A 26290-nucleotide genomic window follows, 5' to 3' on the forward strand; every position below is an offset into this window, starting at 1 on the left:
TCATATTCTCTTTTAATCAACTCATTAACAATTTCTAACTCATAAAATTCATTATAAAACATAAATTTTGAGCTCTATTCAACTTAATCCCTATTTAAACCTAACTTAGAATTCTTTTAATAAATCACTCAATTTTCACTTCTAACTTCAATTCCTATCAATTTAACCCATAAAACCTCAATTTATTCAACTAAATCAATATCTAAAATTTTCTATTTTTCTTCATTTTAACCTCATACATGTAGAACTTTGAATTAGGCATCCATAAACATAAAAATCATAAGAAAATGAGCTAAAACAACTTACCAATTAAACTTTAGGGCCTTAATCCTCAAATTTCCTTTTCTTTTCTTTCTTTCTTTCCTTCTTTCTTTCTCACGTTTGCTCTCTGTAACTCTTTCTATGTTTCTTTACTCATTATTATTTATTCATTATACTATATTATATTATTATTAACCTATAAAAAATATAAATTAACATGTGTAATAGCTATAACATAAAATATCTTATAGCTATTACACATATATACCAACTATTACACATGTTATATCATACATTCACACACATGGCACTTAGGGTCTAATTGCTAGATTAGTCCCTTTTACTTCTTTAATCTATAATTAAACTTTTATTCCTTATGCAATTTAATCCTTTAAACTAAATTCAAGCTACTTCACTTAATTAAACACTAAATAACCATTCAACTATAATTCATAAATATTTCTAATAAATATTCATGAATAAATTTCACTGAAACAAGACTCAAGACTCAATTTCCGATACCGTAACTTTCGGTTCATTACAATTCTCTCCCCCTTAATAAATTTCGTCCTCGAAATTTACCTGAAAAGAGATGGGGGTATTGAGATCTCATCGTTTCTTCTGGTTCCCATGTAGCTTCTTCAACACTGTGACTTCGCCATAGCACTTTTACTAAAGGAATACGTTTATTACGTAATTCTTTTACCTCTCGTGCTAGAATCTCAACCGGTTCTTCTTCATACGATAAGTCGTCGAATCTCTACATTCTCGGTCGTAATAACATGTGAAGGATCCGATCGATATCTTCTTAGCATAGAAACATGGAAGACATCGTGCATTTTCGTAGTTCAGAGGTAAGGCCAATCGATACGCCATCGTCCAATTCTCTCAATAACTTCGTAAGGCCCAATAAAACGAGGACTTAATTTTCCTTTTGACCAAATCTTAGAATTTTCTTCCAAGGTGAAACCTTTAAAATACTTTATCCCCGATCGAGTATTCAATATCCCGTCGTTTCAAATCGCATCGATTTCGCCTATCAAAAGCGCTTTCAATCTTTCCGAATTTTCTTAATCAGTACTTTCCGCTTCTTGAACCAATTCAGTCCAATCATCTTCTTCTCATTCGCTTCATCCAACATACGGTGATCGGCATCTTCGTCCATACAAAGCCTCATACGGTGCCATCTCAGTATACTTGATCGAAACTATTATTATACACAAATTCGCTAATGACAAATAATATTCCAGTTAGACTCAAAATCAATCATACAGTGCTCAAGCATATCTTCTAAAATTTGTATTACCTGCTCAGTTGACCATCGATCTGTGGATGAAAAGTCGTACTAAAATGAAGTCGAAAATCGAAAGATTCATGTAATTGCTTCCAAAACCTTGACGTAAACCTTGGATCTTTGTCGAAATTATTGATTTTGGAATACCATGTAATCTAATGATTTCCGAACATAAACCTCAAAGAAGTTTCTTTAACGACCAATCGGTTCTCACAACTAAGAAATGAGTGACTTCGTAAGTCTATCAACTATTACCCAAATAGCATTCTTTTTACTTGTAGACATCGGTAATCCCGTCACAAAGTCCATCGTTATTCGGTCCCATTTCCATTCAGAATATTGATGGGTTGAAGTAATCCCGATGGAACTTGATGTTCTGCCTTCACTCGTTGACAAGTCAAACACTTTGCCACATATTCGCTTATATCCTTTTCATTCCCGACCACCAATACAATTCACGCAAATCACGATACATTTTCATACCTCCAGGATGAAATGCAAATGGACTATTATGAGCTTCTCAAGAATTAACTCTTTCAACTCGTAATTATTCGAATGCAAAGTCGATTCGAAATCTTAAGCGACCATTTCCATCAATGCTAAAATTTTCATTATACCATTCGAATCATCTCTTTTCTTTAACAACTTATCATCTTCTAACTGTCTGATCCGATTCGATCAAACATTACCGGCTTTATTCTTAATTCACCAAAAGGCTTCCATCTTCATGATACTAAGTTGTGCAAACATTGCTCGTAATTCAATCGCACTTTTCTACTCGGTCGTCGGCTACTACATTAGCCTTCCTGGATGATAGTCTATGACACAATCATAGTCTTTTAGAAGCTCTATCCAACGCCTTTGTCTCGATTCAAATCTTTTGTGAAAGTAGATACTTCAAACTTTTATGATCCAGATAAACATAGCACTTTTCACCTTAAAGATAGTGCCTCCAAATCTTCAAGGCAAAAATTACAATTGCTAATTCTAAATCATGAGTTGGATAGTTGCGTTCATGCGGTTTCGATTGCCGTGAAGCATAAGCAATGACTTTCCGCTCGCATCAAGACACATCCCATCCACTCAATGAAGCATCACCAGACACTACAAAATCTCTTCGATTCGGTAAAGTCAACACCGTGCCTCTGTTAACATTCGTTTTAATGCTTCAAAACTTTTCCGACATTGCTCATTCCAAACAAATGGAATATTTTTCTCGTAGTAGCTTGGTCATCGGTAAGGCTATCTTTGAAAATCCGCTGACGAATCTTCGATAGTAACCACCAATCCGAGAAAACTTCGTACCTCGATACATTCTTAGGAACTTTCCACCGAATAACCGCTTCAATCTTCTTTGGATCCACTCTAATTCCATCCGCGATACGACATGACCAAGAAACACAACTTCGATAACCGAATTCACACTTGCTCAATTTTCCGTACAATTGCTTTTCTCGTAGTATTTGCAAAACAATCTGGAGATGTTGCTCATGATCTTTTTCGACTTGGAATACACCAAAATATCGCCGATAAAAACTACTACTGGCCGATCCAAGTATGGTTGAAAAATCCGATTCATAAGATCCATAAAAGCGGCGAGGGCATTTGTCATCCAAATGGCATCACTAAAATTCATAATGCCCATACCTCGCATGCGGAATGCCGTCTTCAATATGTCGCACTCTTTTACTTTCAACCGATAGTATCCCGACCTTAGATCAATCTTTAAAAATACGGAAGCTCCTTTCAGTTGATCAAACAAATCATCTATTCGGGGAAGTGGATACTTGTTCTTGACAGTCAATTTGTTGAGTTGTCGATAATCAATGCACAATCGCATCGACCCATCTTTCTTCTTAACAAATAACATTGGAGCTCCCCATGGTGATGTACTAGGTCGTATAAAACCTCTGTCCAATAAGTCTTGCAACTGTACTTTTAATTCCTTTAGCTCAGTAGGTGCCATACGGTACGGAGGTATCGATACCGGATCTGTACCTGGGTAGACTTCAATCACAAATTCTACCTCTCGATCAGGGGGTAATCCAGGTAATTCCTCAGGGAATACATCAGAAAATTCACATACAGTCCGAATTTTACTACACTGACTTTCAACTGAATCTGAATTAATCACATATGCTAAGAAAGCATTACAACCTCGATGAAAAAGCTTGCTAGCTTTAATGGCCGAAACAATACGAATTGATCCACTAGTCCGAATACCATTTACTTCAATTCTATCTTCACTTTCATTCTGAACAATAAACTTCTTCTTATAACAGTCTAAAATCACTCCATGTTCTGATAACCAGTCCATTCCCAAAATAACATCAAAGTCGCCAAATGGCATAATCAACAGATCAACAGGGAATATTCTATCTTGAATCATTAACGAACATCTTCGACATATATGGTTCACTAAAGTAGTTTGTCCCAGTGGACTAGACACTTCTATTATAACTTTAGACAATTCAAACTCTAATTTTTTGTCTCAACTACTTTCAGATTAACATATGAATGTGATGACCTGTGGTCTATTAAAGCATAAACGGTCTGAATTCAATAAGAATATATCCGTCACCACATCGTGAGCATCTTTCTCTTCTCGAGTCCTCACAACATACGCCGAGCTGGAGCTCTAGCTTGATTGTTGTGTAGCACTCTCACTAGTTCTTCTAGTACCACCTCTAGCAACGAACTACTTGGCCCGATCCCGACCTCTGGAAGCAAATTCAGATCTTTGCACTCACTGTGGTGTTGTTCCGATATCTTTGGGCAATCTTTAATAAAGTGATCGGTAGCTCCACAACGAAACAACCTCCATCAATTTTCTACACTCCTCTTTGTGTCGGTTTCCACAATGCTCACATATTGGAATTTCAGATTCGAATCGGACTTGGATCTCGCCAGAGAGACACGATGAGTCTGTCTTTTTCCGACCTCGATCACTCCTTTCGATCGAGAACTAAATCTCCAATTACCTCGTGATTCCTTTGACCGCTTAGGTCGGACTTGAACTAACCATTCGGACGTTTTTCGATCGAATGAGCAACTTGGACTTTTATCCCTTCCAAGAATTTGTTCAATCATCTTAGCTCTTTCCATTAAATCCAAAACTCGGTGATTCTAAGAGGCATCAACTGTAGTCTAAATTCATCACGTAATCCTCTTAAAAATCTTTTACATCGGTCGGCTTCAATCGGTACAAACTCGATGGCATATCTGCTCAATCTCGAAATTCTCGTTCATAATCCACTATAAGCATCTCACCTTGTTTTAGTGTTAAGAACTCTTGTCTTTTGTCTTCTATGTACATTTCTCCCAAATACTTATTTTGAAACTCTTTTGAAAGAAGTCCCAACTTATCTGTTCCTCAAGTACATTCTCAATCACCGATTCCCACCATACTAAAGCTTCCTCTTGCAGTAATGAGACAACACACACTAAGCTTTCTTGTGGTGTACATTCAAGTTGCTTCAGAACTCTCTTTGTAGTCTTTAACCAATTTTCAGCAGAGTCGAATCAATTCCTTGGCACCCAAAAATTCTGTAGCTCCATATTTTCTCAATTCTTTAATTGGAGCTCTTCAGGTAGTAGGGATAGAGGACGTAGCAAGCATAGTTCCTACCGCTTTTTGAAGGGCATCGGCGATTATTCTAAAGACTTCAGTATTGTCACTTCCAACATTCGGTTGATTTCCTACTGGATTCACACTTGGAGTTGCAGACTCGATTCATTCACATTATACGGTTCATCATCTTCACTATACATCTCTTGATCAGTATCCTCAATGCTTTTATCGACATTCTTAATGCTATAAAACAAAAATATTCAACAAACATATCAAGATCCAATCCCAAGTCAAATTTGACTCAAGAATGGCATGTACCTCTAGATTCCCATTGACATTCGATTTAGTCCTAGAACCGACTAAACCTAAATAGCTCTGATACCAATCAATATTGTAACGTCCCCCTACCCGAGACCGTTGCGAGTCAAGCAGAGACATTACAAAACTTATCTTAGCACTTAAACAGTTTTCGTAGTAAACTATCCATCTGCGTCACAGTCGCTAAAAAATCATATCTCGAGTTACGAAACTCGAAATCCAATTCCGTAAATTTTCCTGAAACTAGACTCATATATCTACTTACTAATTTTTTCTAGAATTTTGGTCAGGCCAATTAGTACAGTTTATTATAAGAAGTCTCCCTGTTTCAGGGTTTAGCTACTCTGACCCTTGTGCACTTCGAATAAAATTTCTTCCTGTACAGAAATCCAATGACTATGCCATTTGTTTCAATTAAAATAGACTCAATAATGAATCCATACATATAAAGTTTGAGTCCTAATTCTTAATACACAATTTATGGTGAATTTCTAAAGTCAGAACAGGGAATCCAGAAATTGTTCTAACCCTGTTTCACCAAAACGTAAATATCTCATAAAATACAACTCTTTTACCAATTTTGTTTCTTCCATATAAAAATAGATTCATTAAGCTTCAATTACATATTTTATTCATCATCTAATTCACTTTATACTATTTTTGGTATATTTTCAAAGTTGGACTACTGTTACTGTCCAAATCTATTTTAGTATAAAATGTTGATAACTAAGTTTATAACATCTTCATTTCTTCTTTCTACAACATTTACCAACAATTCCTCTTATTACTCTTTACTAACATATCAAAACATACCATTCTTAAGGTTTTGGTAACATTTACAAAACATACCAAAATATCATTTAACAACTTAGATACTTTCAATATAACCAAAAGACATCCTAGGTACAATGCCATTTTCCAAAAGATAGAAACTTCACCAATTTGAGTTTGGGGATCGGCTTGTATCTTTGAGTCCTTATACTTTCGTACCTAACTGCAAGACGAAACAAACCGTCGCTGAGAATACTCTCAGTGGTATTTCCATAAACAATAGCTTAATCAACTTTAAAACATGGTAATTCAAACACATTATTGCTATTATTCAATATCAATCAGACTTTAATAACCTTTACTTTATTTACCCTTATTAACATAACTCGGACACTAACGGATACACGGATCCAACCCACACTCGGGATAAGCACATAGTGCTTCATCGAACAAATCCGAACTTTAACATTATAGTACACAAAGTACTTCATCGGAACAAATCCGAACTTTAACGAGAGTCGACACATAGTGTCTCATCGACTCAATGTCGGAATATCCCAATACTTCCAATTCCTATGACATGTCAACTATATCCGACTAGCCCGACACTTGTTAATAGGGTATTCAAAATCACATTCATTTCAATATGGTAAAATACTTACCTCATTCACATTTTCATACAATATAAATATCAAATATAGCAATAACGATTAAGCTCGGTTTATAGAAATACAAACCACTATTTATCGAATTTAATCGATATCTTCGTTCACTTTCTCTTTTCCTTCTTTGAGGACGATCCGTGCTACGTTTGCTACTAACAATCATACAATTAAAATTCATCAATATACTAATTCATAAAACACATTTTCACTTTCTATCAAACTTTTACAAAAATTCCAATTTCGTCCTTTTTCCATTACTAATCTTTTTTTCTTTAACTTAAGCTTCATATTCTCTTTTAATCAACTCATTAACAATTTCTAACTCATAAAATTCATTATAAAACATAAATTTTGAGCTCTATTCAACTTAATCCCTATTTAAACCTAACTTAGAATTCTTTTAATAAATCACTCAATTTTCACTTCTAACTTCAATTCCTATCAATTTAACCCATAAAACCTCAATTTATTCAACTAAATCAATATCTAAAAATTTTCTATTTTTCTTCATTTTAACCTCATACATGTAGAACTTTGAATTAGGCATCCATAAACATAAAAATCATAAGAAAATGAGCTAAAACAACTTACCAATTAAACTTTAGGGCCTTAATCCTCAAATTTCCTTTTCTTTTCTTTCTTTCTTTCCTTCTTTCTTTCTCACGTTTGCTCTCTGTAACTCTTTCTATGTTTCTTTACTCATTATTATTTATTCATTATACTATATTATATTATTATTAACCTATAAAAAATATAAATTAACATGTGTAATAGCTATAATATAAAATATCTTATAGCTATTACACATATATACCAACTATTACACATGTTATATCATACATTCACACACATGGCACTTAGGGTCTAATTGCTAGGTTAGTCCCTTTTACTTCTTTAATCTATAATTAAACTTTTATTCCTTATGCAATTTAATCCTTTAAACTAAATTCAAGCTACTTCACTTAATTAAACACTAAATAACCATTCAACTATAATTCATAAATATTTCTAATAAATATTCATGAATAAATTTCACGAAACAAGATACTCAAGACTCAATTTCCGATACCGTAACTTTCGGTTCATTACAGTGTTAGTGCATGAGCAACCTAAATAAGGTTCTTTATGTTGATAAAAGATAATGATGGTTAAAGGTGAATCTAGGGGCTGGCAGTGGCTCTGGACCCCCTAAAATAGAAATTTATTGTTCTGGTTTTTTAAAAAATTTTAAAATTTTAAATTAGTAAATATAAAGTTGCATTTTGCCCTTTTAAAATTATAAAATTTTAATTTAATACTTTAAAAATTATAAAGATATAAACTATTTAAAATTAAAATTTCATTTCGCCTCTTAAAAATTTTATATGCATGAAAGTTTTAGATTATTTGATTATTTTGTAACAGTATCCTATCGCATCACATTAAAATAAATGTTACAAGTTTAATCATTATTAATGTGAAATATATTTTTTATTGATTTATTCTTGACATGAAAATTTTCATTTCTTTATCATGGAATTTTCCTAATATATATTTCGTTTTTATTCTTAAAATTACAATTTTTAGGGATGACCGAGAGCATAATCCACCAAAGAGTTTAATGGTCAAAACATTTGAAGAAAAACTTCAACCATAATAATAAAATTTGTTAATATCATACCCCTAGATCTAATGTAACTCATTAATAATTAATCTAGTTAAAATTATTCACACTATTATGCTAAAATTTGATTGGAGCAGTGGTAAGAGCTTTCGTCTATAGTTAACTCGCTTGATATTATGATAAAAGAGGTTAAAATATGCTTCAAAATTTTCTACTTTTGTACAATTGAGATTTAGTTTTTTTTTAATTTTAATAATTTAATTTATCTACTTTTAAGATTTCAAAATGTTCAATTGTTGATATCATTAAACTTTTTTGCTAGATACTTAAATTTTTGATGTAGCATTTAAAAAAAAATCATCACTTATTAATCATGTGACAAAAAATAAAATAATATTATAATAAACCTGAATTTAAAATAATTTAATGATGCTAAAATTTTAACTTGCATGAATCAAATCAATAGAAGACTAAATCCTTACAATAAAAATAATTAAACTAAAATTTAAAATTTAAAACATATTTTAACCTAAAAATTATCCAAAATATTTAATGAGACCTAATTCTTTAAATTCACAATGGAATAAGATCCATTAAATACGAGGCAGATTACACGAAATTTAGAGAGCCATCTAATAATGTTAGGGAAGCCTATTTTACAAAAGCCCAATTCGGTCCATATTGTTCTGTAAACTGTAGGGACTATATGTTGTTATTATTTGGCTTAATTTAATAACCAACCCTCAAACTATACAACTTTTTCTAATTAGGTATTTAAATTTCTTTTTGTCAAACCATATACTTAATCTATAATTTTGTAACCAATATGACCCTACTGTTATCTTTGTTAAAAAACACTTCAATCGAAACTCCCCACGTGTAATTTTTTCTATATAATCATTTACATGAAATTAAAACATATATTAAAATTAAATTAATTTTTATTTTCGTTCTCTTTCTCCATCACTCTTCTTCGAACATAGTCTTTTATTATTATTTCTTTTCATTTCTACTCTCTTCCCCAATTTTTCATATTCTTTTTCTTTTCATCAAATTCTAAGGTTTTCACATTCTTCTTCAGCAACAAATTTTATTTTGTTTTTTTTCTATTTTACATTTACTCTAAATCCCTCCACTTCTATTTTTACTTATGTGAATAAAGAGAAAGTGAACATGAAAGAACGGAGATGAAAGATGAAAGAGAAAATATAATATTAAATAATAATTTAATATTATTATTCCTAATAAAAATAATATATATATATATTTCCGCCTTTGTAAATTTTGACTTTTGCAAATAGCCTCAAAAATTTTCCTTCTTGATTTAAATTGGGAATCGATTTGTTTAAAAACTATATTAACTATTTATATGTTTGGGAAAAATTATGAATACCAGAAATTCTTATCACATTTGTGTGCTCGTAAAAATTACGGATTTAGAAATTAAATATGTGTTTAAAATAACATATAATATTATTTAAAAATAACATATAAAAATAATAAAACGATAATTTGAAATTAATTAATCATAACAACACATAAAATAATATATAAAACAAATTAAAATGAATTTTTCATTGAGTAATAAAATTAAGATATCATCAATATAATAATTGGGGTGTGTTCAAATTTCACTTTATGTACATTTTTTTAATAGTCTTCTTAAAAGTAAAAAAAAACTAAAATATCATTGAATAATGTAATTTTTTAATTACAAAACATATTTTATATTTTTCTAACCAATTTAATACTTGATTAACTCGTGACACCAACTTAATTAAAATTTTTATTAATGATATATATTTTAAATATTTGAACCAAATTAAATTCCAATATAAAATGTATAGTTTATTTTCATAAGGTTAGCTAAAACTATTATTTCCTATGTCAACCATTGAAATACATGTTTTGATATATCCATTGACTCAAAATAACTTATGAAAGCTAGTCTAGTTTGTATTAATTATTAAAATTTTATACATTTACCATATTTATATCTATGCTGTCAGAATAATTCGTGTATGATTTGAAAAGAAGGTGACAATGAGTATAACAAAACAAATACAATTTTTTAAAAAATATAATTTTCCTGGTTTTTTTTTTAATTTTTATTGATGAATTCAATTGAACTGACTCCTTTTCTATCATTTATTTATAATTTATTTATGTTGTTTCTCGATTTTTTCAATAATTTTAAAATTCTATTTTTCTTTCAACTATTTTTAAATTAAATTAATTGTTATTATAAATTAGATTGATTCCCATTTGCTTAATAAATTAATCATGTAAATTTATAAATTTAGTAGTAAAGACCCTGACTAATATACATTCTGCGTAAACCTCACGCCTCCAACAGATAAAACAAGCACTACTTCCCTCACACTCGCTCTTCCGTACTCCTCGTTTTATAAAAACCCTAAATCGCCTGATATTTATCTCTTAGAACGAAAAATCCCAAACGCCTCGCTCTAAGAAAAAAACAATTATGGCAAGCAAAGAACCCGAACACGAGCACAGAGAAGATGAAGAAGCTCCTGCCGCCGAGGACGAAGACACTGGAGCTCAAGTCGCCCCTATTGTCAAGTTAGAGGAAGTCGCTGTCAGTACAGGCGAGGAAAATGAAGATCCGATCCTCGATCTGTAAATATTCTATTTTTTTTAATTTCGGATTCAAATATTCGTTGTTTTATCTAGATATCCGAATGATACGAATACGTATAATTTTATTTACTAGGAAGTCGAAGCTGTATCGATTTGATAAAGAAGGGAATCACTGGAAAGAGAGAGGTGCTGGTACTGTGAAGCTGTTGAAGCACAAAGAGACAGGAAAAGTTCGCCTTGTTATGAGGCAATCTAAGACTCTCAAGATCTGCGCCAATCATCTAGGTATATTCCATTCTTTCTTTTTCTCCTCAGTTCCATTTATGCTTACTTATTTTATTTTAATTTCTGATTTCATAATTTGTAAATTATATATATGTTTCTGCAGTGTTACCGACAATGACGGTGCAGGAGCACGCTGGGAATGATAAATCGTGCTTATGGCACGCCTCTGACTATGCAGATGGTGAATTGAAAGATGAACTTTTCTGCATTCGTTTTGCATCAGTGGAAAGTAAGTATATTTTACTCTCGATCACTTTGCTACTTCTCTGTATGAAATTGAATCAATGTTATTTCAATTCTTTATTTCAATTGCGATCTGGACCGGCACATTAGGGCTTAGTATCTAAACAGAATTTCATAGAGTGGACTAATTGAGCTTTGGTATTTTCTTCAAGTATAGTGACTAGCATTTCATTTTCTAGTTCTGACATTTTACTTAAATTTTCTTCTGCTAGAAACTGTCTGAACTGAAATTTCAAATTTTGTCATTCTGTATGAGCTACTATCAGTTTCAAATAAGTGTTAGGTTAAAAATGATTATATTTACTAAATTATAGCATGAAGTGGCAAACAACTTCCGCACTTAAATGTTGAGTATGGCTATAGTTCTCTTTCCTTAAGGCTTTGCAATTGAAGGGTGGAAAGCTAGAAGGATGGAAAATATAAAATTTTTTTCCATAGGTGTGCTCGGAAAGATGGAAAAATAGAAGAAAAAGCAATTTTCATTCCCTCCATTGCTTAGTAGAGTTGAAAAGTGAAAGGAAAGGAAAGAAAAGAAAACAATTGAAAAATATATAATTTGAACTAACATACAGTTATCTCCCATTTTCTCTCCTCTTATTCCAATTTGGAAGGATTGGTTTTTATCCATTAGGATGGAAAATGATCACCCTCTATCTTCTTTCCTCTCACTTTTCTTCCTAACCAAGCACACTCAAAATTTATTTTCTTTCCACTTTTCCACCCAACCAAGCACGCCCTGAAAGTTGCAGTTGACTTCAGTTTTTTTCTTTTAACCCTGCTTGGGTAGCCCATGTTGACTTTGAAGGAAACGTGTTAACTTCGGTGTTTTTCTTGGGTTCAATATTTCCATTCTTGGAGAACAAATAAAATGTTATGAGGTTAAATTTAAATTCATATTGCTGACAATTGTCATTTGAATAAGATATTTTCTCTAGGATGTCCAATTGAATAAATTTAAATTTTAACTGTTGCTTGTGTATGAGTGATATGCTCTGAATGATTTTTTTTAAACTCTTGAACTCCTGCTGTAACTCTGCATGATTGAATGCTTGAGCTGAATTTATAAGTCTTGTAGTCATGTTAAAATTAGTTATATGTATTATTTGTTTCTTTAATGTAATAACTAGGCTTGAGAGTTTGTGATATGCCATGAAAAATGTTTGGTTGGAAATGTTAGAATCGTCTTTTATTGTTTCTTTTGTGTGGAAAGTGTTCAGGGAATATCAGTTGCAGTTAAAAGAGATGGGTTTAGATTGTGGTTATATATATGACTTGCGATGGTCTTTTAATCTGGCTTCTTTTTTGTTTTATGAGGGAATAAAGTTTTCTGGTTTTTACTGATTTTACATTTAAAAAAAAATAGATTGCAAAACCTTTATGCAAATGTTCCAAGAAGTTGCTGAATCACAAAAACCAAAAGAGGAAAACAAGGATGCATCTGATGCTGCTGGACAACTTGAGAAGTTGAGCTTTCAAGAGAAAGCTGGAGAGGAGAAGGCTGTTGCTAAGAAGGAAGAGAAGGAAACAAAAGTGGATACAGAAAAAGCAGATACAGAGAACAAAGATGGGGAGCCAGCTTCCTCAACTTGAAAAGAGTTTGGCTCTGTTCTTCATGCCATTGGCTTTTGGCGAATATGGTGAGATTAGTCAGCTGATCAACCTCCTCACCCATGTCTAGGATATTCCTACGGGTGAAACTAGATGGGTAGTTTATTGGTTGGAATGGTCGAGGTCATTTGTGTCCTTAGGTTTGGGTGTTTGTCAAGGGTTGGTCTACCCCGAGTCATGTCAGTTATGTTTGCATGGTTAGTTGCGTTTGGGATTTGAGTAGTGTCAGACATGGTTCATTTGATTGCGTTTTTCCTGGCAGTAACCACTTTGTTGAAGTTATCTTGCTGCTCAGCCCATGCATTGAAAGAGTTCTTGTTATAGACAAGTTTTTTTTTTACTTGGGGTTTAAATTTTTTTGAATTTGGTATCTTTGTGTTTCAAGGGAAGAAGGTTTGGGTGAAAAGGAATTTGGTTTTGCCAGATTTGGCTATATAATTCAGATATGCTAGTTTTAACTGAACGCCCATTCTATTTCTATGGTAGTAAGAAATGATTCCATAAAGGCAAAATTTTTAATGAAAGCAGTTATCTGTTTTATGTGGTATGATCGTTGATGCTTGTAAAAGCGATGTAGGTAAGGGACTTGGCTTATACGTTGTTAGAAAATCGCATGCCATGTGTAGACGTGGCAACATCGTAAAGGCAAGGCGAGGGACAAGCAGGGGAAGCATGGCGCATTTCTGGGAGCAAATGCCTGTGCCTTTGGAAACAAGGTGAGAGGTTGCAATTTAAATATTCGAGTGAGGGGAGGGAATGACAGGGAGAACTAAACTAAGAAAATAACATAAACCCCGAGATTTACAGATTTTATGCAAATTTTAGTTTCAATAACAATTAATAGATGGATATTCTTGTGAAAAACTTCTCATAGCGACTTTATTCCGCGATCTTTAAATATATATTTTCTTTTGTTCCATTTTACCCCGAGATTGATAAAAGAATCCATCCAGTTAATTATTTCATGCAATTGGTATTTAATCTTTTTAGATAGTTCATTGAGACTGTTTCCAATTTCCACTCACATTAAGCTTGGTTTGATGGAAAGAAGTCGGAACAAAAATTGAAGGCGTAAGAAATTGGAAAGTAAAAAATGAATTTTCGTTTGGTGTGTTGTCAGGAAAGATGAAAAGATTGAATGAAATTTTTATTTGTTTTCTCATTCACTCCTTGACGTGGTTGAAAAGGAGAGGAAGAAAACGAAAAGTTAAAAATATATCTGATTTTGAATATTTATGCTAAAAAAAAAATATACCCATCTTTTCTATTTAATTTTTCTTGTATGCGCTTGGCTAAATGTTTAAATTAAAGTCAAAATTTTCAATATTGCTTATATAAAAGCGACTTTTTTAATGTGTTCATGCATTTTTATTTTATTTCGTAGTATAAAATCACATGGATGTTTATGTTTTGAAATAAAATACATAGTAAATAAGATAATTTTTTGAAAATAAAACATAAAATTTTGGAAAATCTTAGATTTAAGCTCTCTCAACAAAGTTTATTCCGTATATAATTAGGTTTAAAAGTTTGTGTTTTATATAAGCAATACATAAAAGATATTGATTCTAATTTAGCCTGTACATATATATATATATATATATATATATATATATATATCTATATATATCTTCTATTTCATTCTCCACTGTTACAACTAACACGTATTCATAACAAGCTATACATGAAGAGGATAAAACTATACGTAGGGGCGAAAGGGGTGCCCTTGACCCTTGAAAAAAAAAATTCTTTAAATAATTTTTTTAGTTTTGAAGAAGTCAGAAGCTAATATAATATTAAAATTACACTTTGGTTTACAATATTCCTTTTGGCCCTAAACTAATTTCTTGATTTTGTCCTTGACTATATGTACCCTAATAAACCAAAAATCTACCTTCAACTAATAATTGATATTTTTATTAAATAAAATATAACAATCCTTCCACATGGTTCCGTCGAACCATATCCCAACAGTAGAGAACCTTTTGGGAAAAACTGGAAATACAGTGGTAGAGAAACCAATTAGAAACAATGGCCAAAAACTGGGCAAGTAAATGATGGGACAGATTAAAAAGCAAAATGAAGAAGGGTGAAGGTTTGAAGTTACAGAGAATGGTGATAAAATGGAAATGAGTTTGTGATAAGAGGGAGGATTGTTGATCAGCTTCCACCGCATCCCACTTATTTGTTGGGCATGGGAAGTAAAATCGCAGACTCCGACTTCACTATATACAGAACTTCTGCGATAAGTAGGTAAGTCATGTATATATGGCACAAGTTTGTTGTGATCATATTAGTCGCGTGGCCAGGGGAAGGCAATAGTTGGAAATATCTTTTTCAACCCAAAGATGTGGCGCTGCTTTAATTCTAGGCTGGGGAACTGGACAGAAATGATAAAAGCTATTTCATAAAGGTATACAATATTTATCACAACTTAAAGCTACCTTTTTTTTTTTTTTTTTAATAATTCAAACTCTAAATATAATGAATGATACATTAGATAGAATTTCGGGCCACAGAATATATATATACGGTGATTTGTTGGGTGACTAGTCTAATTAATTAAAATGAAATCTAGTTGGCAGGGGCTGAATCATAAACATACAAGTAATTTCTTTATGGGTTTGTGAATACTTTAATGGTTTGCAATGCATAAAATGGGGGAAGGGAGAAGCAAAAGGGTGGTCGTTGATCTTAGCAAATCCCAGTACGAATAAAATATGATTTTAAAAGGTTGTTGGTATTTATGTTTTTCCAAATTTTGAATAATAATAATTTATTTAAAAAAATCATCATCCATCAACTAATTCAAGCCGCACCGCCATGGTAAGTTAGAAAGCTACTACAAGCCTTATGTTTCTGCTGTTTCTCATGTTTTGACTCTTTTTCATTGCAGTTTCTCGACGGCATTAGTTTTTGGCTAATGCATGCCATTTGTCTGGTTAGATGGCACTGCCATTGTCATCCGGCACATAATTCAACGCCTCCTTGATTATTATTTTTAACTCATTTGTTCAATTATAATCTCAATTTATCATACAATATAATACAGTTTGAAAATGTCCCCTATTATATATAGGCTTCCCATTAATTGGGGTCAATTTTTTATTTATAAATATTACCTTTTTTAAAATTAAAAATGGTTATCGTAAATTAAATAATAATTAATTAAGAATAATAAATTAATATTGAGGTAAGAAGAAGGATGTGAGTTTTGACTTTGTTGCATGCCCATGTGAACATTGATGGATATTAAAAACAGCTGCTTTGCCCATTCCATTCCCAGGTCTCTCGACAGCTCCACAGTCTCTCTTTCTCATTCTCTTTCATGGAAAATTAAGCAACAAACACATAAAAGAGATTCAGGGAGCCCTTTTTCTCTGTAAGTTGTTTCCTTCCATTTTCCTGTAAATCTTCTTCTTTTAACTTCTGCTACTAGTATTTTTGTTCCTCAAAGATTCGATTACCGATTTGGAATAATTTTCTGGGTTTTGGGATTTGAGATCGGCCTCTTTTTTTTTTTTAAATTTTCTACCCTCATATTTTGTCTAATGATTTAGAGATTTGTGCTCCATTATATTATGATTTAGAAATCTATCAGATTTTCTTCTTTTCTATTATTTCTATCGACTTCTTTGATTAAAGGTATAAAATCAATACGTTTTGGATGGAACTCTTTCTATTTGATTATGGGTTTCTTCTGGTTACCCATTTCTGTTCCAAAAAATTGTCTTTCTTTGCGTGTAAAGTTTTTTTGGGTTTTTTGCGAGTAAATTAGTCTTAAAATGACGTAACGCGTCAGAATAGCTGGATGTCTGGTTCTGCAAGTTGTATTAATAATGGAATTATTAATAGTAACAGTGTTAGTTTTGTCTTTGAAGTCCGGGTACAGCTTAGGTCATGCTAATAATCCCCGTTGCTTCACCTTCTCATATAGTGAGGGCTATAGCTACAGTGTAATGGAACAAATCGATTGAACCTTTCATTTTACCTGCTACATATGCATATGTACAAGTAGAATTACATTGTTATGTAGGTTGAATATGCTGAGGTTATGCTACTGATTTGCACTGTTTCTCTGAACCCAGGTTTTTATACCTGATCCTGATCACCTTTCTTCAACAAGCTTCCAAGATGGCAAATTCTTCAGTAAGAAATTAGCCCGTTCCTTTATCTAAACATACTTCTTTCATTAGCTTACATTACTATATCCACAACTATATATGTCTACGTTCTTTTACCCTTTGTTTGATTGCAAGCTTTTTCCACTACTGAAATTTCTAGTTACACCGTGTTTACTTTCCTGTGCTTTTAGGCTAATAACCCAAAATCAATTTAAGTATCTACTTAATTCATGTTATGTATCTAGTCAAGGATTGTTGTAGGAATCAATAATACAAAATGTGCTTGTATTGCATTCTGAAGTCACCAATGAATTCATTTTTGTTTATCAAATATGTACTACAGTCTATATCTGAAGCGGTAGAGAAATTTTTCTGGAGTTTTTTTGTTTGAATAACTATTGAAATAGAGCACAGTGAACAAAACTACTTTCATGGTTAACACTCATTCAACCAAATATATTTACATTGAAGAACTAACGACTTCATTCTACCAGCTTATGTTATAGCATTATCAGTTGTGCAGTGAAGATCTATATTTCTTAATTTTGCTTTCTTCTCATTTTAGGGTCAATTAACTAAAAGTGTGAAGAGACTAGAATCCAGAAAGTCACATTCATGGTGGTGGGATAGCCACATCAGTCCCAAGAATTCAAGATGGCTAGCAGAAAATCTCGAGGGTAAGCTTTCTCTCTCTCTCCACTAACAAAGGATTTTGATCAATGAACATACTTTCAACATGCCTTTTCTTGTTTAGTTTGTTGCATATGAAATCAGATGTGATGCTATAGGTGGTTCAAATCTGATTTTTCTCCTGTGTTTGCCAAGTGGTGTTTCCTTTCCTTTCTTGTATGCACACAAAAGCTATATGTCCTAATAGTATACGTCTTGTCGAGCTGAACGGTTTGTTACAAGGTTTTGGGACTTGATCTTTCTTTTGATTGAAGTGACATGCTTACGTTCTAGAAGAAGCAAAAGTAATGCATGAGAAAGCAGGGTAGTATACTCTTAGCTGCTTCTGCTGCCGTTCCTCTTATCACACTTCTGGTGCCATAGATATTACCGAACCCTACCTGTCTAGCTTCTAAGAGGGGACTAGACTTCTCTATTGCATCTTTACTGAATCAAGAATTTTGTTTCTGAAATCATTTGAATTCTTAAAATGTCAAACAAGAAAATAACATTAAGATTGTTGACTGCAGAAATGGATCGTAGCGTCAAGCACATGCTGAAGCTCATTGAAGAAGATGGAGATTCATTTATGAAAAAGGCTGAGATGTATTATCAGAAGAGGCCAGAACTTGTATCTCATGTTGAGGAGTTCTACCGTGTGTATCGTTCTTTGGCAGAGCGTTACGACCACCTGACAGGAGAATTGAGGAAGAATATTCCATCAGACCTCCAATCTCAGGGTTCTGACATCTCTGACATTGCCTCTGATCTACCCCCTATTTGGCCGTCCTCAGACCAAAGGCTGAGTCGTCGTAAATCTGGCCCCCGAGCTGCTGGCTTCAGTGTCTTCCTTGGTTCTGGTGGGAGTGGCTCTGATGTGTACCAGAAAGAAGAGGATGAGTCATCTACTCGAACGGATTATGAATCAGAATCTGATGATTCTTCAGTCAATAATTACTCAGTTTTGTCAGGGAATGGGAGTGATCAAGGGGTTAGCAGGAAAATGGTTGAGTTGGAGCTTGAACTTCATGAAATGAAACAGAAGCTACGGATGCTAGAGGAAGAAAATACAGATGGTTCAGTAAGACGGGCAAAATGTAATAATTCCGAACTTCTTGCTAGAATTAGGGAGTATGAGGAAAAACTTGAATTTTCCAACAGAAGAATACAGCTCTCTGAAGAAAAAATCACCTGGTTGAGGACCGAGCTCCAAAAATATAAACCACTAGAGGCAGCTTACCTGGAATCATCTGAAGAAGAAAGTGGCAAAATGCACCAGACTGAGCAGATTGAGGTAAATCAGGCTTTGGATCTTCAAAACAAGATTGGTATAATGGAGAAAGAAAATGAACATGCAGATGGCAAGATGCAGGCACTGGTGGAAGAATTAAGTATTACCAAAGAAATGCTCCAGGCTTCTGAGAAAGAAATTGCTAGTTTGAAGTTTGAGAAGAAGCAGTCTTCTGAAAAAGTTCAAAAGTTGCAGGGTCAGCTTGATACTGCTCAAAGAGAGATAATCACATGGAAATCCAAACTGAATACAGAGAGAAGAGAGGTCTCCAAGCTGCAGGAAAGAATTGCAATGTTGAAGAATAGTTTATCAGACAGGGATCATGAGATCCGGGATTTAAAGATAGCTGTATCTGATGCTGAGCAGAAGATTTTTCCTGAAAAAGCTCATATCAAAGCTGAAATATCAAAATTGTTGGAGGGACGAAATTTTTTGGAACAACAGCTCAGGGACTGGGAAGCACGTGGCCGGTCCTTGGAGGAGGAGATCAGAAAAGCTGTGAATGAAAAAAGAGAATCAGAGGAGAGGCTTCATAGCGAAATTGAGCATTTGAGGTTGGAGATTGATGAGAGAAGTGATTGCATTAAAGTTTTAAATGAGAACCTTGAGACTTTAAAATCGGAAAGGGATGAGCTTAAGATCAAAATCAATTCACTCAAAGCAGAGATTAGTCGTAGGGATAATCAGATTGCTCAAATTGAAAAGCATCTCCAGGACTTACATATGGAGCATGTGAAGCTAATTGCTAGTGCTGAAGAAGCTCATAGATCGGTGGAGGAACTCCAATCAAAAGCTAAGGAACTAGAGGATGTGATTGAGAGGCAAAGAATCATGATACTGGAGGGAGCTGAAGAGAAACGAGAAGCTATAAGGCAGCTTTGCTTCTCCCTGGATCATTACCGAGATGGGTATCACTGGCTTCGGCAAGCATTTATGGGGCAAAAGAGAGTTCCAGTTTTGACTACATGAATATGCGGTGCTACATAATGTCTCCTTTTACTTGGTTGCTTGGATATTTTGTGTTGAGTCCCCATATTATCTCAGTAGTCCCTGCAGGTGGCTTTGTCATCTCCTGCTTGTTTAACGAGAATACAGAAAACAGAAGTTGCATTTTAGACAGAATATGATAGTTTTGCTCACAAATGCTAGCGCCAAGATGATGCGCTTGGAATGTTGGGATCCAGGTGCATTTTAGACAGAGAATATGACAGTTTTGCATTTTAACATTTGGTAGTCCTTGGTCTCAGTTTCATACTGTTTGTCTGTAATTCTGTTGACGTGAGTGTGCTACCTTGTCTTGTTTATGCGCCCCCTACTGTCGAGTTTGAATGGTATGTGTTGGCTTAAGTTTCTCTTTGTTGTTGTATACTGCTGCTCGTATTATGTGCTGAGTCAAAATAATTAATTGAATAATATATATAGTGGTGAGAGAGTTAATTTTCATTGGTGTAGTACTCCATCCACCATCAATTAGCATCTACAGGGATATGTATTTTCCTGTTGTTTCCAGAAATTGTTGGGAATGCTAAACATGTTTTACCAAATGATGTCTATTTTTTCATACAGAAATTTCGGCTTGATTCTCCATTTATTTCTGTTGTATACATAGATAATAATCTAAATGCGTAAATGTATATATCATCGTTCATCAGTTTGGACCCAACACTTGTGTTAGTTCTTGTTCCATACTATTTGACCAGAATATATCCCTAGTATTTATTTTTCTTTGCTATCTTAATTCCCCACTATAGATTAAAAAATAATTGAAGAATAATATAATAAACTATTCTTTAGAAACAAGTCCTTTTTTAGTTACACATGGTAGGGTATATTTGTGCCACGTTTGAAGGGAACTATCTAAATAAATGTCTAATCACTTATTTCCTTAAAGTTCAAACTCGGATGAATTTTATGATTGAACATCCCTTAATCATTAAGCTAATTACGAGAGTTCTTTAAAAATAAGTCTTAAATGTACCATTCTATTATAACTATGGTATGATTAAGGCATAATGTAGTTTTATCTTTTTTCCTCACATCAATGGTTCAAGGCAATATTAAATGTTTTGGTTAAAATTATTTACAAGCATAACTAAATTACACATCGAAATTGGTGATTTTTCATTTAAAAAATTTAACCATACATTACTTATATTAAATTAAAGAAATTATATGTTAATTCAATTCTTTTGTGTAAATGTCATTTTGATTAATAATTAGTGATATGACATGGTAATATAAAGGCACAATACTTCATTATTAGAATCTAAACACTTTCAAAATTCACTGATTTACCATTTTTGTCCATCAAATCCAAGGAGCGAGTGAAATTTAGAACATGTTTTGTACACAATATATGTATGTTATCTTTCACTTTAGATAGATTTGGGAGTCATAACAGTCACCATATTCAGTTTCCAATGCCTTTCAACTCTCTGAAGAAATATCCTCAACTGCAAGAAGAAGGAAGGGTTCAACTAGTACCAAGGCCCTGAACTCTGAAGTTAAAAGCATTGGACCCTCCACTCTCATCAGTTACATCATGTGATATGCTTTTTTGCTACCAATATGGGCCGTTGGATCCTATAATATTATTCTCATCCGGTGGACCCCCACCTGCCACATATAGGCTCCATCTGCTTTGGGATTTTTTGCCAACATCACGATTCTGTTATGATCTTAGTTTCTTTGGTAAAAATCATGATTTTTACATGTAAACAAACAAAAAAAACACAGTACGCAGACGCACACGAGCTTGAAGTTGGCCAACCGGTAACTCTCAAAGAAAAAGGTTGTGTTGGAGGGTCTTTGTCTCAAAGCATTTTTTGTTTGCTTACTCAATCCTCTTTAGTTTAGCCTTAGCTATTACAGTTAGCTCAAACTTATACCTCTCTCTCAACCAACTTCACCTTTTCCTTTTTTTTTTTTTTTTTTTGTGTGTGTGTGTACTGAGTTCATTTTCTGACTATGAAAAGATTATCATCTTCAAAAAGGGTAGTGAGCAATGAGGTTAAAGGGGACATAGAGTGGGAGCTTAGGCCTGGTGGCATGCTTGTTCAGAAGAGGAACATGGCGGATGCTGCTTCTGCTCCTATGATTAAGATCAAAGTTTCTCATGGTTCTTATCACCGTGATATAGTTGTGCCTGCTCAATCCACTTTTGGTAACCATTTCAATATATTTTTCTTGCCTGATGCCTATCTTTGTTGAAATTTTGCGGAAGATTAGTAATTGGTTTTTGTTTTGCGAATGGTTAAATATCAGCAGTTTGCATGTTACTTTTCTGTTTTTAGCAACATTTGATTTCCATTTTCAGTATTTCATTAAAGTGGATTATTGTCATCTCACACTCCATTGCGTCGGTTTCTAAAATTTAATTCCTTCGTTTTAAAGTGGTATATTAATTTGAGGATAAGTTTTCATCTTTGTTCCCGTACATATGCTTTTTGGCCTTGACATTCGCAGTTCATCATATGATTTGCCGGATGTCATGTTTAGTGTTTAACCACAGTTGCTGCTCTGTCAGTATGTGTCTGTGTTTCTATATTTCCTCTTTCTATCTCTTGTGTATGCTTTGGTTCTTCCCTGGATTATTGTACATAGGTAACTGTCTTGGTGGCAACTGGAATGTACAAAGTCTGATATGGTTACATTGTTGTCCGATATGCAATCGGTAATAAATGACCGAGTTTGGTTCCAATTGAAGGGGATTTGAAAGGGGTTCTTGCACAAGAAACCGGTTTGGAGCCAAAGGAGCAGAGACTATTATTCCAAGGGAAAGAGAAGGATGATGAAGAATGTTTGCATATGGTAGGAGTAAAAGACATGTCAAAGGTGGTAGTTTTAGAGGACCCAGCTAGCAAAGAGAGGAAGCTTGTGGAGATGAATAGCAACCAAAGTGTGCTAAAAGCCTGTGAAGAGGTTGCTGAGGTCAGGTCAGAGGTTGATAAGCTCTCTGAGAAGGTTAGCATCCACTCAAAACAGAATTTAAAATTCATTTTTCATGTGACCACGTGAACACTTTCCAACCTACGAAAATTTTGTAGGTTATTGCTGTGGAGGCAAATGTTCGAGCAGGTACCAAGGTTGCAGAAAACGAATTCCTTGTCTTGACGGAGTTACTTATGGTGCAATTGCTCCAATTAGATACAATTGAGGCTGATGGTGAAGCCAAAGTCCAGAGGCGGGTTGAGGTTAGTGATTGTTTGGTTATGCTTGCTTTCTTACTAGACTTTTGTAAATATATTACTGTGTGTTGGACATGAGTATGCTCAAATTATTTTCTATGATTTTTCTACTTACAAAGTTAGGAGTTTCTGTTGGCTTAGAGGAGATTGTTTGCTTTCTACGTGTTGCAAAAGTTCAACTTAGCTACTGTACGTTTTAAAGTTGCATACCAACAAAATGTTGCTGGAAAGTGAGATCCTTTTTGTTTGAAATGATTGAGAACTTGACATCAATGACATGCATATATGAGTTGGAGCCCACACCAGCCATCGGTGACCTGGAAATTTTCAGTGAGTTGTGCACAGGAATCCAGCAAAGATGGATTCTTGATCCTTCTATGCTCTAATTATATACCCTTTTTCTTTTGGTACAAATAATTGTGCTTGGTCCTGTTGATTACATATTTGGTGGCTTTCTGCTTAAGAAAAGAAGTGGAGTGCGCTGTCCTTAGCACGGTGGTGTTAATTCTGGAGGTGGTTGAGATGAAAAAAGAGAACCCATTTTGCTTGGAAATTGAAACAGTTGGTTACTTATGTCACTGCGCACCTCCTTGTGTTAGACCCGACCTGATAGTAACAAAGAAAAGAAGGGGCAAAGTAAGTAATTAAAGTAGCGAAAAAACAGGTGGAACTTATCATTGATCCATCTGGTTGCTTTCAACCATTCTTCTGCTTGAATTACAGGAGAGATCACAGACGTGTTTTATGTTAGGAGTATAATGTGGTTAGTAGAATGATAATAAAAAAGATTGGATTTTGAAATATGGGTATGGTGCACAGGTTCGTCGAGTTCAAGGTCTAGTGGACACCCTGGACCACTTGAAGGCTAGAAACTCCAATCCCTTCAGCAGTAGCTGCAATGCAGTGCCAATGAGTACCAAATGGGAGGCATTTGAGTTATCATCTACAAGAATAACTCAAGATTGGGAGGTATTTGATTAAGCTCAACTTCACATCTATCGCTAGGTAATGTACTAGACTAGTAGTTTACAACAAAGCCTGTCTGCTCTGCTGTTGTCGGATTGAAACTTCATTTATCTAATAGGGAACCGTTCATTTTGCTGGTTCTGATTTGCAGTCAAATGGAATCTTACTTCAGTTTGCTTCATTGTTGGCTGGCATCTGTAATCAAAGCTTTAGGTGAAGCAAGATATGTATACAGGATCAGAACTTTGCAAGTGCCCTTTTTTCTTTGTTATTGTTGACTTTTTGGAACCTTCTACCACAAGGAAATGCACAACTCCATTAATTACAACCTTTTCCCCTTAATTTTTTTTTTTTAAAAAAGTAATCGTATGTACATGAATATATATAAATTATCGTAAGATATAAGCAGTAAAACTATCTAATGATAACCGTGGAAGTGGAAGAAACCTAATTTTACTATGTTTTAGAAGTATACATACATACATACATACTAGTCTTCTATGATGGTAAAAATATAAACAATCAAACGATTTAACTCTCAACCCGTTTGTCAAAAACTCAAAAAACTGTTTTCAAGTTAAATAACTCAAGCACCAATTTTCACATCTGGAAAATTAATATAAATATTTTTCAGAAAAAAAACGAAGTCAAGTATCATTAAATCAAAACAGCCCAAATAATGTTGGGTAGATGACGACTTCAAGCCTCGCCATATTGTCCTAAGAACTCTCAATGACAACCTCTACATAGATTACAACTTCAGGGCTCGCCACATTGTCCTAAAAACTCTCAATGACATCCTCTACATAACATATCATCAGCACTTGGTATTTAGATGTGCTAGGTATGATACAAAACTAAAATTAATAAGTTCTTAGCTCCTTCAAAAGCATGGGGCAACAAAATTCCATATATAATCCAACACTCTTTGATTTTCTAATATTTAAATAAAGTTAGAATATAAAATGTAATTTGTTAAAATATGTTGTTAGTTCTTATATTTTGACAAAATTTAAGATTTAATTAATCTGAAAATTAAATTTTACTTTTATTATTTATCATCAACACTTGGTATTTGGATGTGCTAGGTATGACACCAAACTAAATTTAAGTTTTAGCTCCTTCAAAAGCTTAGGGCAACAAAATCCATACATAATCCAACACTCTTCGATTTTCTAATATTTAAGTGAAGTTAGAATATAAAATGTAATTTGTTAAAATATAATGTTATTTTTACATTTTGACATAATTTAAAATTTAATCCTTATACTTAAAAAGATAAAATTAATATTTTATTTATTTAAAATCTTAATCTAATAATTAAAGTTATTAATATTGTCCATCAAAATTTATAAACTTCAGAGATTCATTAGACTATCATCATATAAAGTTGCATATGATTAAAAATATAAACATGTTATATTATCAAATTTTGATAAGGACTAATGTAACGGCCTAATTTTCAGTGGTGTCGAAATGGTGATTTGAGATCACTAAATTCGACAAATAAGATTGAACAAGATAGTAATTTAATATTTATGAGTCAAGTAAGAATTTAGAAGAATTTGTGAAATGGTGAAATTAGTGAATTAAAAGAATTTATTAGGTCAAACGGGTCAAAAATGAGGTATCGAGACCTCAAAGTTGAAAATCGAGCTATAAATATTTTTATAAATATTTATGGAGTGTCATTGAGTTAGTATTAAAGTTTCGTTAGAAAATTTTAACGTTTAGATGGCTAATTAATTAAAAGGACTAAATTGAAAATAGCACAAAATTTGTTAAATTGTGAGTAAATAGCTTAAGTATTTAAAAGATGGATTTAAAGAGCAA

At 33.3% G+C, this 26290-nt stretch overlaps 3 protein-coding genes across 4 annotated transcripts; all 3 read left to right on the plus strand.

Moving 5' to 3' along the window:
- Window positions 1-10804: 10804 nt before the first annotated feature.
- Window positions 10805-13744, plus strand: LOC108486063 (ran-binding protein 1 homolog b-like). Its single transcript, XM_017789877.2, has 4 exons — window positions 10805-11123; window positions 11218-11369; window positions 11473-11598; window positions 12976-13744. The coding sequence occupies exons 1-4, from the start codon at window positions 10969-10971 to the stop codon at window positions 13200-13202; spliced, it is 660 nt and encodes a 219-aa protein (XP_017645366.1). The 5' UTR covers window positions 10805-10968; the 3' UTR covers window positions 13203-13744.
- Window positions 13745-16397: 2653 nt separating this feature from the next.
- On the plus strand, window positions 16398-20873 carry LOC108486061 (protein NETWORKED 4A-like). Its single transcript, XM_017789873.2, has 4 exons — window positions 16398-16602; window positions 17309-17369; window positions 17910-18021; window positions 18544-20873. Exons 1-4 carry the CDS (start codon window positions 16466-16468, stop codon window positions 20271-20273), a joined length of 2040 nt encoding a protein of 679 aa, XP_017645362.1. The 5' UTR covers window positions 16398-16465; the 3' UTR covers window positions 20274-20873.
- Window positions 20874-21970: 1097 nt separating this feature from the next.
- On the plus strand, window positions 21971-24785 carry LOC108486062 (BAG family molecular chaperone regulator 4-like). Of its 2 annotated transcripts, none has more exons than XM_017789876.2 (5): window positions 21971-22467; window positions 23011-23267; window positions 23351-23497; window positions 24311-24496; window positions 24609-24785. In XM_017789876.2, the coding sequence occupies exons 1-4, from the start codon at window positions 22272-22274 to the stop codon at window positions 24470-24472; spliced, it is 762 nt and encodes a 253-aa protein (XP_017645365.1). In that variant the 5' UTR covers window positions 21971-22271; the 3' UTR covers window positions 24473-24496; window positions 24609-24785. The 2 variants fall into 2 exon arrangements, 1 of the variants encoding a protein (XP_017645365.1); XR_008283141.1 differs by lacking the exon at window positions 24609-24785 and adding an exon at window positions 23611-23821 and having other exon boundaries at window positions 21972-22467; window positions 24311-24421.
- Window positions 24786-26290: the final 1505 nt, after the last annotated feature.

This window comes from Gossypium arboreum, chromosome 5, assembly GCF_025698485.1.
Source record: "Gossypium arboreum isolate Shixiya-1 chromosome 5, ASM2569848v2, whole genome shotgun sequence".
Classification (NCBI taxonomy): Eukaryota; Viridiplantae; Streptophyta; class Magnoliopsida; order Malvales; family Malvaceae; genus Gossypium; species Gossypium arboreum.

Bases quoted from the DNA above. Each gene is read 5' to 3' on its own strand.
- LOC108486063 (XM_017789877.2), top strand. From the start codon at position 10,969: ATGGCAAGCAAAGAACCCGAACACGAGCACAGAGAAGATGAAGAAGCT. The intron at 11,370-11,472 runs GTATATTCCATT...ATGTTTCTGCAG, and splicing joins GATCTGCGCCAATCATCTAG to TGTTACCGACAATGACGGTG. The intron at 11,599-12,975 runs GTAAGTATATTT...AAAAAAAAATAG, and splicing joins TCGTTTTGCATCAGTGGAAA to ATTGCAAAACCTTTATGCAA.
- LOC108486061 (XM_017789873.2), top strand. From the start codon at position 16,466: ATGGATATTAAAAACAGCTGCTTTGCCCATTCCATTCCCAGGTCTCTC. The intron at 17,370-17,909 runs GTAAGAAATTAG...TTCTCATTTTAG, and splicing joins CCAAGATGGCAAATTCTTCA to GGTCAATTAACTAAAAGTGT. The intron at 18,022-18,543 runs GTAAGCTTTCTC...TGTTGACTGCAG, and splicing joins GCTAGCAGAAAATCTCGAGG to AAATGGATCGTAGCGTCAAG.
- LOC108486062 (XM_017789876.2), top strand. From the start codon at position 22,272: ATGAAAAGATTATCATCTTCAAAAAGGGTAGTGAGCAATGAGGTTAAA. The intron at 22,468-23,010 runs GTAACCATTTCA...TTCCAATTGAAG, and splicing joins GCCTGCTCAATCCACTTTTG to GGGATTTGAAAGGGGTTCTT. The intron at 23,268-23,350 runs GTTAGCATCCAC...AAAATTTTGTAG, and splicing joins TTGATAAGCTCTCTGAGAAG to GTTATTGCTGTGGAGGCAAA.